This window comes from Passer montanus, unplaced genomic scaffold, assembly GCF_014805655.1.
Source record: "Passer montanus isolate IOZ18808 unplaced genomic scaffold, ASM1480565v1 scaffold31, whole genome shotgun sequence".
Classification (NCBI taxonomy): domain Eukaryota; kingdom Metazoa; phylum Chordata; class Aves; order Passeriformes; family Passeridae; genus Passer; species Passer montanus.
Window position 1 is genome coordinate 2,518,440 of NW_024367819.1, and position 21,754 is coordinate 2,540,193.

The 21,754-nt window shown below is 34.2% G+C and overlaps 1 protein-coding gene across 5 annotated transcripts in view; it reads left to right on the forward strand.

The window, feature by feature from the left end:
• Positions 1 to 21,754, forward strand: part of CDH10 (cadherin 10) — a 94,871-nt gene that overhangs the window by 46,665 nt on the left and 26,452 nt on the right. For all 5 annotated transcript variants that reach the window (XM_039714815.1, XM_039714813.1, XM_039714814.1 and 2 more), the window contains one exon: positions 13,252 to 13,546. In XM_039714815.1, the coding sequence (XP_039570749.1) occupies positions 13,252 to 13,546 (295 nt within the window). The remainder of the gene's footprint in view (positions 1 to 13,251; positions 13,547 to 21,754) is intronic.

The window sequence follows — 21,754 nt, forward strand, 5'->3', positions numbered from 1 at the left end:
CACAAAGGGAAATAACATATACCAGTTGTCAGGAATATTTAGAAGGAAGATAGTCTAAATTATGGACATACTTCCAGCAGGTGTAAAATCACCAATTTTGGTGCCTTTATGAAGAACACCTATAGCTCTCTTGGGTGTTTTTTATTTAGAGTTTGTATCTGATTATGCACTGTACTTAAAACAACATCATGATTCAAAATGGTATAAGAAACTGGGAAATAATTTAATCTGAATTCTCCAGTTCCTTTCAGTTCATTTTATCTTTTGGTTTTAGAAATTTATCTGCTTGTTACAGAAAAAGTCAAAAAGGGAAAGAACTGATAAAAGTGAAATAATTTATATTCAGAGCCACAACTCAGGAAAGGAAGAGTCCGCTTCATCACAGTACATTCATTCACTCAAGGAATTAAAAAACATAACATAAAAGAGAGCATTACAAATTTTTGACCTATACCTTATTTGAAATTATAAATGTGTAAATAGCCAATAGTTACAGCAGCAATTCAAAGTCTGATTCTCCTTAGGGGTTTCTTTTTTTTTCTTTTCCTTCTCTTGATTTTTTTTTTTTTTGTTAAATCAGATGCAGATGACCTTTTAAATATCCTGTATACACAGATAGCAAGTAAGATCTGGGAGTAATACTGTGGAAAAATTGGTGACTTGCAACAAAATACCCATGAGGGAGAGAGTTCTAAGAAGTTAAAAGTTGATGTTTACCCTTTTAAAATGTCTTCCTGCTAGAAGGTTTTCCTTATATTTTGAGTGGTTTTGTCTCTCAAGATAATTAAAATAAGCTGAAACAAAAAGACTGGAAGAACTTGCTAAGTTCTTCCAAAGTCTCTAATACCTTTTGTTTTGAGGCAGTAAGTATCTGAAGTCCCTGAAGACAGAGTAGGATTTGCTTGCAGGGGTAAATTAACATCATTGTCCAACTCATCAGTGTTACTTTCTCAAACAGTTATTTCTGATTCCTGAGGTTTTTCAACAGCTATTTACTTCAGAGCATTAGAGGAGGACAGGACCACTGAGGGAAAAACTTATTCTTTAATTTTACAATATTTTGGTCTGTAGTAATTTTTAACATATAACCCTAGATGAGTTCCTAATCTCTTAAAGCCTGAGAACAGAAGCTGTCTTGTTTTTGTTTCAAAGATTGAATTCACAGACCACCCAAATGCTTGAAAGGCAAGTACAAATGTACCTTACACATCTGAACACATGTCAGAGCTTAAAAAATTATTAGTGAAAGTTAGGAGCCTTGGTATCCTAAAAAGGCATGCATAAACAGAGTTATGCAAAGAGCTAGGTGGAAAATATGCACTAAACAAAGAAAGAGAATGTTCTGGGATATTCATGGTATTGTAGTTTCTGAAACTAAGAAGTTACAAAGATTGCTGCCTGCACTGTATACTCAGATGACTGGGAGTGCAAAATTTGAGTGGGAAAAGACTGCAGACTTGCAAGAACATGTAACAGCTGAAGAAAACCTTGGTGCTCAACAGCAATTCTGATCATCTCTTCTGTTCCACTTATCAAGCTTGTAGAAAAGCCTTGCTTCTTCATAGTGGCTGTGCCTTTAATCTGTTTCCTAGATCTGTGGTCTAAAGTCCAGTTATTCTACCTGGATGTAGAATTATTGTCTTACACACACACAATGCAAACCTATACCAAATTAACTTTTCTGGTGATTTTCATTTAGTAGTGTAGATGCTCTCCCTGCCTCTGAAATTATATTTCTTCAGTCCTGCCTTTCCTTTCATACTTGCCTAAGTATGTATCTCAAAGCAGTTGGGGGGAAGACATAAGCAAATTAAACTTACTCTTGTTATAAAGTTAGGAGTAATCACACTGTCCTTCACTGCCAGTGGTTTGCTGATCTGAGGTTTTTTGAGATTCCTGTTGGGTTTTTTAGGTTTGTTTGGTTTTTGGGGTTGTGTTTTTGGTTTTGTTTTTTTTGTTTGTTTGGTTGGTTGGTTGGTTGGGGGTTTTTTTGTTCTTTTTTTTGTTTATTTGTTGAGAATGTTTGTACTTTCTTAGTAATTCTCAAACAAATAACATTTATTAACACAACAAGAAGCAGGTTGGAATGATGATTTGGAATATTTCTGGGTGAAACTGGTGGCAAAAAGTAGTACAAAGAAACAGATGCCCACAGAAAAACCTACTTTTTTAAAATGTTTGGAAGACTGTATGATGCATTAGAGATGATAATATGGGATACGTTGTCTCTTCCACACTCAAGAACAACTACTCTTTCCAACCATTTGGTTTAGAAGTTGGTTTATGTTACAAAAGCGCTTTTCTTGATTTTATTCCTAAAATGTTTTAATCGTTTTCTTAGTAATTATATGTAATTTAGAAATACATATGTTACAATATAGGAATTAATAGAATAAATTACACTTGATATGCAGAAACATGAAGTAGTAATACAGATTTCTTTTTTCTATATTAAGAACTCCATCTTCTAATGACAGCATTTGCATATCCATTTTGATGTATGACATTTGCTGTGAAGTGTGCATAAATTCAAATTTCTGAGTCTCCATGTTGATGATTGTAAATTTCATTATAAATGGTATCATTAGAAATTAGAAATAATAAGGAATATTTAGGAATTAAGAAATATTATTTTAGAGTGAATATAATAATTAACAACTATTAGTACCTAGGCAATCTTGGATAGAAATTATCTATCTTAATACTAAATTATTAAAATTACATGGATATGTTAAGTTTTGGCAGTGAGAAAATTGATTAATGCAACTCTGTGAGAGGTGAAGTAAATGGGGAGAGAAAGAGTGTTATATTTTTAAATTTTTGTTTTAACCAGTGGGAATTTAAAGAAATGCCATGAAAATCCATTTTGAAAAAGCAAACAGGAAAAATAGATAGAGTAAGGCAGTGTTCCAAGCCATGTTACTAAAATTTAAGAAAAGTTTTAATGAAGTGAAAGTACTTGTAAAAAGTGAATTTAATGAGGCAAGTAGAATAATATATGAGCTTCAGGAGAGGCCACTTGGGTAGAGCCATACAGCAAATAAATAAATCTATGACGAGACAGAAAAAAAATAATTCCTGTTAATTTAATTTTTTTTAAATTAAATCTTTTACAAGACACTTCTGTACTTTTAAAATGCCTCTCCCTTCTAAGAACTGCTATGCAGAAATACAGCCACATTTTTACACATTTTTGCTACTGAAGATGCCACAGAGGACTTAGAAATACCTCTAGCAATCAGCAGGATGTCTTAGGTCATTCAAAAAGGATAATGAGACTGCTGTATAAATAATACAGTTGGAATATAAGGAAACTGCTTAATTACCTATTTAGTTGGGTCAGGTTATGTGACAGACCATTCTCTATGTGTCAGGAGTGGCATGTTGTCTATGAAAAGCTAAGTAAAATAAATGGAATAGCTAGAGGACTGCTGATGGCTGTGACACTGGAAAGAGCTGCATAGGATTAATCAAGGCTTGTCATTTAAGAATAATGGCAGAAGATTCAGTAATACTGATACATTTCCTAGGAAAGGATAATAACATGCTATAGAAAACAAAGTCATTAAAGGAATAAGGAATACTATTTCAAGTGCCATGTAAAAGTCTGTGTATCATAAAAGAGAATTAAGAAGTTTTCTAGGGATAGTTTAGAATTCTTTTTACTATCAAAAGAAGAAAGTAGGAGCAAATAATACAGAAGGCAAGAGCTAAAGTTTCACAGAAGTGAACTAATTCTGGGGGGGAAAAAAGAGAATGTAAAAGATTTCTTTTCTTCTATAGACAAAACATAAAACCCCACACAAAGAAAATGAAACACCAGCAGCATAAGTAATGCAGTGTACTTTATTTGTAATTAGGAAAAGGGAGATTAAGTAAAGGGTGCTTTTGATGTCTTACAAATGTCAGGAAATGTCACAGAAGCTTTATGGAAATACTGGCTAGGCCTATCAGCTGATTACCAGAGTTCACATAAGTCAGAAATAATTTTTCATCAGTGAGTGCTATAGTCCACAGAACACATATTTTGAAACCAGCAATTAACATTGCAAGGGAGAATAATTACTATGGAATACAGTTCTTAATTTGTATCACTCAAGATCACGATGGGCTTTTTGTCCCCAGTAGAAGTATTTGAGGAATAGAGTTCACTGGGGCTGATGATGCTGTCCTTTTGTATACACCATAACATGCAATTCTCTGTATGATTTGTGCCAAGACTTACACCCAAAGCTGGTTATTTTGGTATTTTGCACTCTGGTAGTGGAATAAAATATGCTGCTTTGGTAGAAAAAGTTTTAATTGTAATTATAGCTACGTATACAGCTAGTATTAATATAAACATTATTAAATTCAATTAAATTTCATTATGTGATTGTAATTCCCAACATAATTGGGGTGCCTACAAGGTGTCTACAAGGAACCATTCTGGATAAATCCCCAAACTGTCTCCAGGAACTTAGCATGCTAGGATTCCACACCTAAATGCTTGTATGGTGTAAAGCATGAGGTGTGGGTAATAAACACAATGAGTTAAAGACCTGCATGCAGCTGCAGTACTCTGATTTTTTTGGGAACATGGATATTTGGTGGAATGACTTGCTTGACTGAAGCACTGAAATGGAGGGATACAGACTCTTTTGGAAGGATGGGAAGGGAAGACAAAGAGAGGGAGTTGCCCTATATGTGACAGAGCAGCTAGAGCACGTGAAGCTCTGCTTGGGGATGGGAGAGGAGCCAGTGGGGAGTTTATCAATGAGGATTAAAGGGAGGACAGGCAAAGATGACATTGTAATGGGTGCCTGGTATAGTCCAATTGACCAAGAAGAACAAGTGGATGAGGCTGCCTAGAAACAGATTAAAGTGGCCTCACATTCACAGCAGGCCAAGATAGGAGATCCTTCCTCTCTGCTCCATGGAAAGGCCATGCCTGGAGTGCCGTGTCCAGTTCTAGGCATCCCAGCACAAGAGATGGACACACTGGAGAGAGTACAGCAAAAATGCTTAAGGCACTGGAGCATCTCACATATGAAGAGAGGCTGAGGGAGGAGCAGCTCTTTGCACCAGAAGAGAGAGAGCTCAGGGAGATCTTACCAATGTACACAAACACCTGAGGGGAGGGGACAAAGAGAACAGAGCCGGGCTCTTTCCTGAGATGCCCAGTAACAGGACCAGAGGCAATGGGCACAAACCAAAAAGCAAGAGATTCCTCTGAACATCAGGAAACGTTTTTGTCCTGTGAGGGTGAATAGCACTGCCAGTAATTCAATGCAATGCAATGTAATTTTATGTAATGATTTAAATTACAACTTCTTTATTTAGTAACTGGTATGTACATAGGATTGTTCTTGAGAGTAGTGTTCCCAGAAAAACAGATTTCATAATTTACTAAAAGAAGAGACAAATTTGATGGAAAAATAAAAATGTGAGTTGCATTTAAGAGTTTATATATATTCCATCTCTTTTTTATCACTGATACTCATTTAGTGCCTTACCTACCTGTTTAGGGTTATAGGATTTCTCTCCTGGATACATAGTCACACTGATTTCACTATGATATAAATGAGGTCAGGATTGATACAGGACGTCTTTATCTCTCATTGTTTTAGTTGCCATGATTAAATATAGTATCAATTCACACTCATCAGAAGTCTCCTGAACATACAAAAACATATGTAATTTCTCTCTCTTCCCTTCCTTAGTATTGAATTTAACAATAAAACTCTATTATTGTGGACATAATTGTTTTGTAGATTATTAAAATTTTTTATTTTTTATTCCTTAATTTTGATATACAGTCGCCACTTAAGTTGACATTTTCCACTTCCTGGGATGACAGACATTGTTATTCATTTCTGTGTCATAAATACAGAGTATACATGAAGAGAAAAAAATATATCACAATGGTAGAAAACCTTCAAAGTTCTTACCAATTGACGTGTTACAATGATTTTAGATGGAAACAAAGACAATCTGGTGTAACGTGTTTTTAAATAGCCTCCAGCAGTAGGCAAAATAAACCAAGCATCAATATTTTAAATGTGTTTTGTTTTTGTTTTAAAAAAATACAGTACTTTATATGTATAGTGCAAATTACACATTAGGATATAAAACAAATCAACCGTTATTTGGTTATTTTGTTAATAACTAGGTTATTAACAATGGTTATATTGTTAATAACTAGGCTACTTTTGGAAAACGAATATGAGCATATATGTAATAAAATAATTCTTGTTTACCAGTAACCCCAAACCTACAATTGCTTCTTACAACCACTCTGTTGTGATTAATCCAGAGAGCATAGGAATAAGTGGTGACTTTTCCTTTAAAAAACCCTCAACCTAAACAGACAAACCCCTATGTTTTAACATTCATGAAGCTATTGTGAATTCAGTGAAAGAAAAATACGTGCTGTTTCAGCATATATGCCTTCTTAGACTGTTCCTTGGTGGAATAGAGAGATTGTTCTGGAAGCTGCTTATTCCTTTATATAATATTTAGTACTGATTTTTATTTTAGTCAAAAAACATTGCACATAAAAACCATGGATATTAAAAAAATCTCTAACCTAGTCTGAGGAAAATCTTACCCGATATGTTTTAATTCTGAGACCACAGGACAATGTACAGAGACTACTTGCAGAAGTAGGAATGTAGGCTTGTGCCATATCGATTTCAGTAGGAGGAAAGCCAAACAATGTTTCTTTGTTCAGTCCAGCGTTTTAATGAATGGGGACCTGAACAACTGCCATGGGTCAGGATTTTTTTTCTTCTCTTTAACACAAAAATTCCCTTCTGCTTACTCATAGCCAGACATTTATTGGAGGTGCCAGGAAGTAAGGGCACTTCAGGTCTACTGGCACTTTTCTGCTTTCTGTCTTTACCTGATGTACAGATTTTATTTATTACATGAAAATTGGAAGACAGTATGCATATTGGCTTATGCAAGAACTTTTTGGTGTATGAAATTCAATTAGACTCTCATCTTAGCTCAATGATTGTGTGTCTTCTGGAGTGGAAGCTCCAACAACCTAATGAAGCTGAAACTTTCTTGTTCTAGCTCTCTGAACATCAGCTGAAGACCTTGGCTTGAGGAGGGAGATTGGGTATTGGCGTATTGACTTACTGAATCTATGAAAGACCTTTTGCTGCTGCTCATGTGATGTGTCTTAAAAAAAAAAAATCCAGCCTTTCTCACCTGAAATCCTAGAATATTTTGTCAGTGAAAGACTATTTATCTTCTCTGGACTTGACTCTTACCTTAAAAATAATCTACAGTAAGAGGAAAAAGATACAAATCTAGTGATGAAAAAATATGATTGTTGTATGGTTATTTTCTGGAAATTGAGAATCTTCAGGATTATATCAGTAATGAAAATTGTAGGGAGCTGTGAAAATTATAATTCCATCTTTGTGATAGATAGTATTTCACTCAGAGATGTGGAAAGAAATGCTAAAAAGTATATTAATTTTGATTTATGTCTTACCATTTTAAAACATTGTTAAGAACAAGCAAAAATTTGGACATCAGGGAACTACTGTGAAATTTATCAGTAAAAATGGTGGAAAATATTTTTTATCTTTCCTTTTGATAATGAATCAAGTTAAGCAAACACAGTCTGAAAACAGTCTGCACTGCAGACTGGAGTTTTTCATTTCCATTTCCCGCAAAAGAATTTCAGAGTACTCCTCATCTTACATTACTTGTACACTTTTGTTTGTTCATCCCTTATCCTTTCCAGTTTCACAAAGCATTCTTTTTGAAATCTTTTTCCTTTCTGCCCGTCTCCTCTTAAATAATACAAAATAGCACAGTCCTGGCAAACTGACAGTATAACTGAGTGAAAAAATTTAATGTGTGACATGTCTGAATAAAACTTAGTGCAAATTACGGAATCGCTGAAAAGAGTTGCTTAAAATGTTATCTTTTGGATACATTTAAATAAGTTAACTTTGGTGAGTAAAATGTGTCTTAAAGGCAAGAGAATGCTGTCAAGAATACTGCTCGGGATGTGAGCTGCTCTGAAAATCTTTAACAGTAAATGCAGCTGCTGTTAAACAACTGCATCATTTAATAGTTCATTCATGATGCTTAAACTAAATATCTGTATTGTGGGAATTCTGTATCAATTATTTTCTGCTGACTTCATGTAAAGTCTGCCCACTGTTTTGATTGTGTTTAGAGACACAGTCATTATTATTCAACTAAGTATCCAGTCAAGTTGCTAATACTAAATGTGTACTAGAACACTGAATGAAATGGCAAATGCTTCTATGGTGTATTTCGGCTTCACATTGCTAATATAATTATTTAGGAAAAAAGCTAATACATTACAATTTGCCCTGAAATTTATCCTCAGAATAAGGAGACACTCTGGACTTATTTGTATAAAATCTTAAAGATAGAGTAATTTAAGAGTGTCCTGAGGTCTCATTGTTCCTATGATACCAGGATTAAATTGAAATATTGACACATTGCTGAAGAAAACAGAAAAAAATTTTCTGCATTACAAAATTAAAAATGGCTGTTATAAAATAAGAGAGTAAGAGTCCGTTTAGTAAGTTAATATTAAAGTGGTCTGTGATTTTGCAAAGACAACAAAAACTTTAAACTGTATTGAAAAGTTTCCTATACATTATAGTATATTAAATTAAGATTAAAAATAACTTGAACTGCATTAATGCCTACAGTAAGTTTTATAACTAGAGGGAAGTTTCTTAATGCACTCATATCTGGTGTCTAGTTATTTGAATACCAATCACTGAAAAATCACAGCGAGACTTCTGAATCAGAAATTCAAATAGAAATATGTGTTACAAATCGTAAAGCCTTTATCTGTCATTGTCATAAATAATTTTGAATTCCAGAAGTGGCTTGCGTGATAAAATAGATCTGACTAGCCCAGTCTTCTCTCTGGTTTTCACTGTAGCATCTTGTTGTTTTTTGGTGAAAATAGGATTAACACTGTGTATGCTATTAGAAAAAAAAATCCACCTACTTCATGCTCATTTTAGGAGATTTCAGAATTGCATGGATTTCACGGGGGAAGATGGGGAGCAATCCCAAAATCCTGAGTGGGCAGGTTTGATTTGAACCATTGGTGGAAATCCATGTTAATTAATGTGTTGTAATTTTTTTAAGCTGAATATTTATGTTGTTCTGCTAAAGTCTTCTGCAAGTATTTTTACAATGGTCTTTTACAGATCTAAAAAGTTATTGAGTTGAATATGATTGGAGCATCTTTTCATGAGGTCATTTATTTATGGTTGGATTTACTCTAAAGAAGGATGTAATATGTTCATTAATTCTGTATTTTTCCCACAATTGAAGAAAAATAAATCTGTCTCTTAAAACCTGATTTAGTCTCCATCTTGGATTGGTAATTCAGTTTCATTTTTAAGTATTCACCAAACAATCCACTATGTGGCCCTCTGTAAATATTATCTTCTGTTTAACAAGATCTTCCTTTTTTATTTATGTGAAATCCTTCTGGATTAAAAAGGCCGTTCAACCAATTTAGATAGAAGATATGCAAAAGTACCTTTCATGGTAATTGCAATTACTTATGATGAAAAAGGGCTATATAAAATAATACCAACTGATGTTCTGATTTCCTATGAAGTGACAAAAAATATGCATAAAATAGGTATACCAGTGCAGCTGAAAAGGGAAGTATTTCTGTGGGAAAACAGCAAGAAATTCAGGAGTTTGCAAAATACCAGTGACAGATATGAAAACAAAACCACATCTTCACAGCTGATCATTTTGTGCGATGAAATTGCTAAATGAAACAGATGTCTTTCCATTTCTCAGCTTGGCTGACATGAATCACAGATGCCCATTAGCTAAAATAACTATAGGAAACACTTTATGCTAAAAGTAGCAGAGAAATATTTTACAGAACATTTTTTTTAGTATTGAGTAAAATGAAAAAAAACTCTGCAGCACTCATTGACAAACTGCTCATGCATTTCAGAGTTGAGTAAGGATTCACCATACAGAGCTGTGAAGCACCTTGGGGAGTCTTTAGTCTCCTTGATTCCTCTAGTAACATCTGGATTGAATTAAAAGCTAAAAAAACAAAATAGGAGATATTATCTGTTTATCTGTACTACACATTCTTATCCCTTGAATTATGTCTGGAAGACATGCTCATTTTATCTATAGTTTTGTGTTTCCTGATGACCCAAAAAGACCTGAAAGGTTATTCTGAATTTGAAGTTTTTCTACCACAACTCTGGACTCTTATGTATATACACATAATTTAAATTGGATTATCATACAAAAGAAATTATAAATATTTTTTTAGAGAACAAAGTGCTGTAGTTTGAAGTGTTCTTCTAACTATGTAGGCTGGTATTCCTTTAAATCATGTTACTGTGAAGGTCAGATCTCAGCTCCCTACAACTCTTTTTGTGGATATCTCAAAGTCCTATATTCAACTTTTTCCAGACTTTTGGCTAATATATGTGGGAAAAAACAAACAAACAAAGTTGAAATCCCCAAACCACACAAACAAAAAGAACCACACAAGTAGGAAGTTTGGATTTGGCAAAGGTTGATAATTTTGTGGGCATAAAAAACATTTTCAAATCACTTTTCTAAGATTTACACAGAGCTGTGGGAGAGGCAATGGAAAATCATCAGCAATGATAGTACCTTACATATTAGACAAATAACTATGTTAAAAGATCTTTACATGCTAAATTGGATCTAAATATACTTGTTCAAAAGCTTCATATTTTTTAGTGCAGGGATTTTCTTAGTTTTCTGATTCAGTTTTCTTCACCCCACTGTTCAGGCTTCAAGTGCCAAGCAATATTTTAAGGCACTAGAATATGATTATTGGGATTGCTAAATTATTTTACAAGTTCCTGGCATGGTTTTCCTAATATCACTCTCCAAAACAATTTCCATGCATTATGTGTATGTTAAATTTGGCTCTTGCTGGGAACTGTTTGCATGGAGTTGCTCTGTTCTGGAGATAATGTGTTAGAATGGATTTTGTCAGGCTGCTTACTGGTTTCTGAGTCAAAGGACAGGCACTGCAGCACCAATACACTATTGTAAGACTTTTGCAAGAATTAATAATACCAGACTGGGGTTTGGAAAGCATCTGGGAAAAGTGCAATGTGCTCATTTAAAGATACCACTCAAACAGGGCCTTATTGTATACTTCTGTCACAGGTCTATGGAAGAGCAGGCTGTTATCATGCTGTTCATCATTCTGCTATTAAAATATTTCATAGAGTGGTCATGGACCAGCAGTGAGTTCCTAGGACCAAAATGTTTTTGAAGGGAAATTATATTGTAGGAAGACATGGAGAAGAAAACACTCAAGGACTACTTACACTAGTGACCTTTTAAAATGGAGCACAGCTTGGAAGATGCTGTTGAGTCCCTTAAAAAGAAGGGTGAAAGGGTTAATTGGAGGCATGAAAGGTCACCATTTTTGTGGACCATCAGGTGAGGAGCATGAGGGATTAAAGTTCACTTTAAAAATTCGTTCCTCAAAAAAGGTGTGAGAATGGCTTGCAACCTTCAGTTTGAAGTCATCAAGAGTAACAAAGAAAGAAAAATATTATTTGCAAAGGATTTTTCTTAACATCTACCTTCCTACTCTTTATGTTTGGTGGAGTTTCATATTTTTTAATTTGTTGTAGAATGAAAAGAAACACTAAGAAAATACTCACTTTGTAAAGTAAACATGCACTTGTGCAGTGTAAGCAAAGTTTAATAGGTCTAAATACTTTCATGTAGAAAATCAAAGTTCAGAACATGATAGTATTCAAATTTCTACCGTGAAGGCTTTCATCCAAGATGCCTGGTGAGTTCTGTCTGTTCCACATATATCAGGTCTGTGGGAAATATTCAGTGTTTGAAAATTTTTCACAACATCAAATCTGTGGGAAATATTCAGTGTTTGAAAATTTTTCACAACATAGAAGTCTACTGTTTGACTTTGATTTATCCCACCATTCCATTCTATATGTTTGGTTTCAGCACAAAAGACAAGAAAAGACAAATTCAAAACCAGAATAATTAAATTTTTTTACTTCTAATACATGAAACATGCTATGAAAGACAATACAAGGGCATCATAGATGAAAAAGAGGAATATTTTCATGGCTGCATAGCAAGGGGGGTATTTATACTATGCTGCATGTATAACATTTTTCATTATCTGAAATAGTGTCTTGTCTTAATTAACAAAAGCTCTTCACATGACTAGATACAATCTTCCTGTGGATCTAATTGATGCTGTTATTACGTGTGCAAATAACTATTTTAGAAGGAAAAAAATGCACCAGTTCTTAAACTGGAATATTCTGATATATCTTGGGTGTGATTTAAAAAAAATGTATTTGCACTTCAGTTTTGTAATAAGAGTTTCTACTTTATTTGATCCTTCTGCTGAACTCAAAAATAAGTTTACTAAACAGAATCCATTTCATGGTGAAAATAAATATGAGTGCCAGATTCTTTCAGTTAATTATGGAAGCAATGAGATTGGAAGGACCTTTCCAACAAGGTGTTTAGAGAAATCACGCTAAATGTTTCCAAAAGATCAAATAAGCCATCATCCACATTGCTGTGCTGAACAGCAAAGCATAATTAAATATTTTTTCATATAAAGGAAGTCAGGACTGCAAGTTATATATGTGAAGTTAAGATTTATACAACTTAAATAATACTGAGTGCTTAATAAATATGGGTGTTTTTCCTTTAGTCTAATTACATTAGTTGATGGAGTGCAAGTGATAATGACTTAAAATGAAATGTTCCCCAATTTGGGAGGAGTATAAATAATACAAAATAGAATTTTAAAAAAAATTATTTTGTGAAACCAATGGTTCTGTTTTCCTTAATTGTCTTGTATTTAGCCATGTTCTTTATCTGCTTAGTGAATTTACAACTAGCACAGCAGTTGTGAATTTTTAATAGCATCTCTTCAAGGAAAGAAAAGGTCAGTATTAACATAAAAATCTTCTTTAAGAATGTGGTGTAGAGCTTTCTTAGCAGAGAACAGGTGTTCCTGCAAAAGCAAAATCTTCCAGTACAGCCAAGTTGAAAGATTCTTGGAGCTAAGTTAGGAAACTGGCTGTCAGTCAGTGGTGAATAAAAATTACTTTCTTAATGGTATCAACCACATATGTTACATACAGAATAACTTAAAATATAATAATAACATTTAAAAACAACCATTTGCTTAATTGCTTCTTAAAAAAATACTGTCTTCTTCCATTTCAGCTTCATTCTGACCAGGATAAGGGAGATGGATCCCTCAAATACATTTTGTCAGGAGATGGGGCTGGTACTCTTTTTATAATTGATGAGAAAACAGGAGATATTCATGCAACTCGGAGAATTGACAGGGAAGAGAAAGCATTTTACACTCTGCGTGCCCAAGCTATCAACAGAAGAACTTTGAGACCAGTGGAACCTGAGTCTGAGTTTGTCATCAAGATCCATGACATCAATGACAATGAACCAACATTTCCAGAAGAAGTTTACACTGCTAGTGTTCCTGAAATGTCAGTAGTAGGTGAGTTCTCTGTACTGAGGCACACATGCCTTTTCTTCATTACTTGACGAATTATTTCCCCATCTTTTCAAAAGTCAGTCATGCGCAGAATTCTACTTGATGAGTTAAGTATTTTTCATTTTGACATATTTGTTCAAATACTGGAATGGCATTCAGAACCAGTTTTTTATGATCTAAGATCTGTTTCTGCTTGGAATGTCCAAATTATTAGCTTTACAGTTCTTTGGAATATAAATATTATAGACAGTAGACAATGGTGAATCATCCTCCTCCTTAGGAACTGTTAGAATAAGATGACTAAATTAGCCTGTTGAAAGCTCAGTATTTTTTTTCTTTCATTTTCACTGAAAGTTCCCAGTGGTGATAAACACTGAATGGAGAGCTGTCTCCACTCCCTCTGTGGGTGAGGAGAGTTATATATTGACTCATTCATGTTGATGCATTGTCTGAAGGTAGACACCCTCTTTATTTTCTTTTCTTTCACTTTTTTACTCTATAGACAAATCCTTTTGTGCTTTCACTTCCTCCTTTAACTCCATCCACGAGTCACACCTTCATGAATGTCAAACAGCTGTTTGAGTTAATCTTTCTTCTCTTTGCAATGTATTTTCAGGTCCTATCTTAACTACAAAGTTGTGGCCTAGATCATGCCAGCTGGTGAATTTTATAACCAATAACATTTTGGAATATGAGTTATTGTTGATATTAGTGCATACAATTAATTAAGAACAATTTTTAAAAACTTAAATATATCTTATGGGTTTTTTTAATTAATATTAATTAATTAATTAATTGTATAAGTGTAGCTACTATAATATTAAATTCTAAAGAATCATAAAACAAACAATGCATTCAATATAATTTTAGGCTACTATTACCATTTTAATCACTTCTACTGCCTGAATAGGTGAAACAGGTATTTTAGATGACTAAATTAGCATGCTGAGATTACAAGTTTTTAAGATGTTTTATGTATACAGATATTGATGATTTAGTATTTAATTTCCAGGACCTTGGAAAATGCTAAAAGAGAAAAAAAATAGATAATTATTGAAAGAGAATGGCCTTAGCAAATCTGTGCAGCAATGTATGGAAGCATAATACTTATAGCTTTTTGTTCTTAATATTTCTATCTGCTTTTTAAATATTTCAATATTTCAATCAGTTTTTAAAATTCCAGCATTCAGCAAGGTAAAGAAAAATAAATTTTAAAAAGAAAAATAATAAATCTGACAGATGATTGTCTAGGCCTGTACTGAAATCTCATCAAATCAGCCCACATAAAGAGGAGAACTGAAAAGTCTTGCACCTTTACTGTTCCAAAATCTGACAAAATGCACTATCAGTTTACTAATGTACTGGTCAGTTTTCTAAATTTCCATAAACATATACAGCTTTAGTCAGAGCATCTTGAAAGTGCATCCTGAAAGAACATTTCTGGAGCTTTTTCTAGAGAAGCATTTGTCAAGATAACAGGAGGGCTGAAAAAGTATGTCTCAGAGTTTCAACTTTATTTTTCATGTTCTTTCTGTAAATTCCAAAATGCATTGTTTAAAATATGATTGGAAAAATATAAGAAAATTACTTAGTGTTTTCATTAAATATTATGCTATTATATAATACTAAGTTATAAGCTATTGTTTCTTCATTTCATCAGTCTCAATTTCATAAATAACTTTTTTCTTTAAGTATTCTCATACATTCATGGCATTATTTCAATGGTTCTGAAGTATTTAGATTGCAAGGTTCCAGTGTATATGTACAGCTGTACATAGATCCTAAAATTTTGAAACTGAAAAATGTCAGCATTAAAACAACAAAAATGAGATAACATGATAAAAAAAATAATTAGAAATCAATAATTTATAGAAAAACAAAGAGCAACAAAAACACCAACTTGGGTCTGCTTAGTGTGTTAACCTTGTATCTTACATAAATAGCTGTGCTGAAACAAATGGACTTCATTTTGTCAAGAAAATTATAATAATTAGGAGAATTATAACTCAGTTCAAATCTATCATGTTCCTGGATTTTAAAAATGCAGTCATTCAGCTGCTAGAGTGACTGTCTACCTGACAGGTAGCATTTCTTCTAGCTTTATTACTTTCAGCTTTATGTCTGCTCCCTAGAGGTTTATATTCATCTGTGGTCCATGAGAGAATGATGTGATTTTATAAAGTATTCATCAAAGTTGATTCATTTCTTCATAATGCTAATTTAATTCTCCAACTTAAAAAAAGCTGCTCAGTAATCTGAAAACTAAAGGCTAAGTGAAGAAGGGGAGAAATCTAAAAGAATAAGCTGCTTATTTCTCACTTTAGAGAAAATAGGAAATTAATCAGAAATTGTGAAGTCATTATATTAAAATTCTTCACATTTTGGTGCACCAATATATCACATCATTATTAGAAAATATTTTTAAATTAGTGTTTTTTCTGGCATCATACAATTCAGGAATTTTTAATACTGCAACTTACGTGAGAAATTTATGAAAAAATGAACAATTACATTTTTTATTACAATTTCACTTCCCCATTCAAAGGAAAATAGGAAGAAATTCCTACATTTCTCTATTTTTTGCCTCTGGATTTTTTATTTTTTTTTTTTTATTATTTTTTTTTTTTAGTTATAGTATTGTGAGCAGCCCATTACTTCCCCAGTGCTGTTGGCCATGGGCTAAGAAATTGTCAGGCTTGACGTAAGGAATGCAGATAGAAATTGCAGTCTTGGATGTAATTACACATTCTATTGAGTGTCCCCTGTAGTAGTCACTTCTGTGAGAAAGTAGAAAAAGTAAATTTTTCTGTAAATGTCTGCAAACATTAAGAGGAGTTTATGATACTAATATTTTCACAGTGATGGGTACCAGAAAGAGAAATTACAAAGCTAAATTACTATGGCCCTTACCTGAATACGGATGAGTTATATGTTTCTATAAAAAGTGTGGTACTATCAGGACTGTAATATTTTCATTATCTAACCCAGGATACTCAGCATGGTGTGGCACTATGCTATATATTGGTAGTCTGAGAAAGAGAGATATTGCTGGAACCACACTCTGCCTTTCCTGGGTCAGACCTGCCAAACAGACAGAACACCATGTGAAGGATTCCCTATCCTCACTCTGTTCCACTTCGCTGAATGTCGTGACTTCAGGGATAGGGGAGAACGGTGACAAGTTCGTGCCCAGTCTTGCAGGTGCATCTGTTCCATGACTACTTTGCTGTCACAGGTGCCCTTGCAGGGGAGGTGCTGATCTCCCCTCTCTGCTGATTTGCAACAGGACACAAGAAAATGGAATGAAACTGTCAAGGGAAGCTCTGATTAGACATTAGGAAATGGTTCTTCATCAAGAGATTGGTCAGTCACTGGAGCAGGCTCCCCAGGAAAGTGTCAGATTGTGCTGAATGCTTCTCTTAGTCATATGGTCTAGTTTAAGGTAGTCCTATGAGAAGCAGGAAGTTGGACTTGATGATCCTTATGGGTCCTTTCCAACCCAGTATATGATATTATTCCATGTAGAATTTTCCACCAAAAATACATTGATATTTTTAGAGAATGACTTGCACTCCTGCTGCTATTGGTACATCCAAGTTCAATAATTTACTGTCAATCAGATGTGAAGGCTGGACCACTAGACAGACACATAAACATACCCAAACAGTGTTTTTTAAGATACCCATTTATTCAAACCAACTGCACTGAGAAAGATCTATATATATAAAAGCAGGATTGGCGAGAAGCAATAGTAAAATGGGATGAAAAGAAAAATTAAATACATGCCGCTTTCACTATCAAAGGTGTGCACTATCTTGTGCATATAGATGGTGCAGATGGAAATCACATGTGATGCCTCTTATTGGAGGACACAACACTGAAACAATTATCTTTGTTCATTGTTTCCAATTCCTGTGGAAGTTGTCATAATCTTTTATATGTATTTTCACCACACAAGTGATGTTTGATAGTAAATATTTACTCTTTTTTTTTCTTTGTTACACTTTAAATCCATATCAGTCTTTAATATGACTACTAACTTACAACTTGTACCTGTGCCTTGTTATGCTATGACTGTGTTCTCAAAACCTTGGCTGTCACCTGGTGACTGGATTCTCTGTCCTGGTACTGAATATCAGTGTTTCAAATGGGCTTAATCTTATGTCCACTTTAAGAAGTCAAAAAACCCCAAAAAGTCAATTATTCTGCAGTTTGCCACTGCGTTGTCTACTTCTACACATTGGTACTGCAGCTACAATGGCGAGGTGTTCATATGAATCTTGTATGCACTTATCTGGATACCAGAAAGAAGACAAACATGGTATCACATAATACAAAGAAAAGAATTAAATACTAATATACCAAAAACTTGAAGTGATTGAAATCTGTGCACCCTTGGAGTACAGGGTTTGCTCCATCCTGAAGTTCCCTGTACTAGAAGGAACAGGTGATCAGGATGTCAGAAAAAACACTGTTTAGGCTTTATCTACTCCATATGCCTCCATCCATAAACCTTATCCCATCATGATGTAGCCATACATCAGCCTCTTTCAGACCACAACAGCGATTTTGATTTCTTCCTCCAGCTGTGGTACTAACCAGACAGACACCGGAGGATATGGCTATTTCTATTATCAAATAGAGTGTCTTGACAAAGGCCCATAAATTCTTTGTTGTCTTGTTCATCTTTCTTTTGTTGCTTATTAAACATTGAAAAGGCAGACATAAATGGGCCAACTTCAGGATCTCGCAGCTGGGTCGATATCCGAGAAGACAACTTATTCTCCTAAAGTCTTTGTACTGATTACTGGATTTTCATCTTCTTTCACTTCTTCCTTTCCTTACTTTCAGAGTTTGTGACCCAGAATATTCTTACGGTTTTTATGACAGTCTGCTGCTCTTGTCCATCATATTTTTTACCCATCTCTTTCTGCTCATTTGGAGATTTCTTTTCAGAACTGCAGATAGTCTATTTTCCTCTAGATGGATTTTCCTGTGGATTTTGCCTATTAGTGTATTTTAGAAAAGTTTTCAGAACTTTCTATTTAGATCTCTTTTTTCTATATTTATACATCTTCACAGCCTATATATTCTATAATCATTCCTTATCCTTATTGCATCTTGTAACTTTTCTGCTTCTAAATTAGGGATATCAATATATGATTCAGAAGATGTAACCTCCTTTTGGGTTTAGATGTGACGTACAGGTTGGCCTGTCATGTCTACCTCTTGTTATATGTTTTTCTTTCTCTTTAGACAGCAGTTACAGCTGCTTAACTTTTTACCTTGCCTTCTTCTATACTCCCTCATTAGTGCTATTCACCAGTTCCCAATACTTATCCTCTCTGCCATGGGATTCATCTTACGAATTTCCTTCTGGTTTCCCACTAACAAAGAGATTTCAAAATCTTCTTTTTAAAAATAAAGTTCTCTCAGCAAACCCGTTTGCATCTTCTGACTTAGGACATTTCAAAAACCCAAATCAGGATTTTTGAAAATTTTTTTCCAGAGTTTTATTTCACTCTGTACACAAAGCCTGCCATTAGGAGATTAATCAAAAAGTAAAAAAACCCAAAACAAAAAAAAAAACCCCAAGCAAACAAACATACAAAAACAAAAACAAACAAAAAAAAAACCCACCAAGGTAAAACATTATTTTTACTTATAAAGGACATCTTAAAATAATTGAAATTATCCACTCCTTCCTGTGCTTGTTTGCAACTTACTGTTTTCTAAGTTACAGGACTACCTTATAGTCAGAGATCTTTCTGACATTGAGGTCTCTTAACACGCAGCCCTTTTCAGTTCTTTTCTGTATTTTGCAGCTTGAAATATATTATTTCAGAGGAAAACATGTGTCATTATTTCTGGGCAAAATAGGTGTCATTATTTCCTGTCTTTTCCACTAAAAACAGCAAAAAATTTCTATTAATTTGGCTTGTTATTTGTATGGATAATTTACTGTAGAGGGTACTTGCTCTAGTTAAGTATCACATAACTCAGCTGGGAGTAAAGAAAATAAAACCTAAGTTTAGAATCCAGCTCTACAGTGGATATTTTGTGGATTCCTTTTCCTAGATAATTATTTCCAGTGGTTTTGATCTAATATGTATGCATCATAAATGAATTGTGAAGTCAAAGTCATTAATACTTGTATTGTGCTTGAAGATGCTTGCAGAAAACAGCAGCAAGGGCCAAATATATTAATTACTGTTATAGCCCTAGACTCTAGGGAAAGTCAAACACCATAATTAAAGTTATGTTAAAATGTGCCTTCTGAGAACTACAATAATCTGACAAAAGACTTTGTTTCTGGGCCAAGTTTACCACTGTTGATTTCTAGTTCATGGTATGTAAAATAGGCAATTATGCGAGCAGAAAATAACAGAATTCACTAGCGTGTTATTAATAACATAGATGGTGCCTTATTCATGGATTCATAGAATGGCTTCAGTTGGAAAGGACCTTAAAAGTCTTCTAGTTCCAACCACCCTGCCATGGCTGGGATGTCACCTACTGACCTCATTGCTGAGAACCCCATCCAACCAGGCCTTGAACACTGCCAAGGATGGGACAACTAAAGCTTCTCTGGGAAAGCTGTTCCAATGCCTCACCACCCTCACAGTAAATTTGTTCTTTATATCTAATCTAAACCCGGTCTCTTTCAGTTTGAAGCACTTGTCCTATTACATGGCCTTGTAAAATGTTCATCTCCATCTCTCCTGTATGTTATCACTGCCTCCTTTATGCACTGATATAGAGTTCGGATTAGGCTTTAAATTCTGAAGGTCAAAGACCAGCTTCATCAGAACCACCCTGTGACTATGTAAAAGACAGAACAAGATCTAGACCAAGTGATTATCATTAAGTGATCCGTACACTGAAGTTTTTAAGCCCTGGCATAACTGATCATCTTCAATGCCTTTGGATTTCTGGTCCAGGTTTCAAACCAGAACAAACAATTCATTTGTTTTATTGAGCATCAGTGGTCTTCAGTGTACTGAAGCAAAGAAAAACCAGCTGGTGCTTTGACAGCTGATGTGCAGAATGTAATTGATACACTGATAGCATTACTCCTGTTCACTCCTTGATGTGGCTTCTGTCAGGTTTTTAAAGGAATTGCTGATCCCCCTGTGGAAGCCTAGGGAGCGCATGTATTTTCCTCTCATAGCAAGGGCTGAGATCAAAGGGGAATTCTGCATCCTGAATGGCACTTGAAAGTGTAATAGTGCCCTTGCACTTCTCCTCCCAGATACCTGACCCATAAAAGACAAAGAGCTGAGGTAACATTAAAAAGTAAAGTTCATCCTTTCTGCATTTGGGTAATAGAGTGTACATTGTCCTGATCATAACCCACCAATTGCACAGTGTGATATTGATGAAATTAAAGAGCAAAAGTCACTTTTCACAGAATTTAAAGGGAATAAGTACAAATCTACACTTTTCAGAAGTTTCTGATAGTTTGGGGTTTTTTTGGGGTGTATGTATGCAGCCATGTTCATTCCAGCTGGAGAGAAGCATAGATGATATAATTTGTTCTGTTTCATGTGCATGTGCACTGAGAGTATTAATTAATATATTCATTATGACACCCAAATAAAACAGTACCTGTTAGACACATATTATTACATTTAAAATTTAATTGGTTTAAATCTATTTTAAATTTATTAAACATTTACTTTCGTTTCCTTCCAAATCATTCTTCAAAATTGATTTTCCTTATATTTTTAAACTAAAATGAAGGTCTCATACAAGTGACCTATTAATAGATATGTCTAGTTTCACAGATGAAGGAAATGGGTAAACTATAAAAAAGAAATTATTCAGTTACATGTTACACAGACAAAGTATTTATTTTCATGTATTTACAATGTAGAAGTTTCTGATTAACACATCAGGCTGTTGTGACAGATGTCTTGATTATGACTTTCTCTGTTGTTATGGATATGAAATAGAGGAGCTGTAAACTACTTGCACAATTCCATGTTGGTTAGTGTACTCAGTGGCTTGGGGATTTTTTGCCTTTTTTTAACTTGCAGCATTTCAGTTACTGAACATGATTTGTCTTGTCCTTCTTTTACACAACTGCTACTTCAGATAAGGTATTCTTTAGGACAAGTACACATTCCAGCACTGAAGTTTCTCTATAGTAGTAGGATGGAAAGTGCATTTCAGAATCAAGACAACACTCTTCAGAACTTAAATATATTA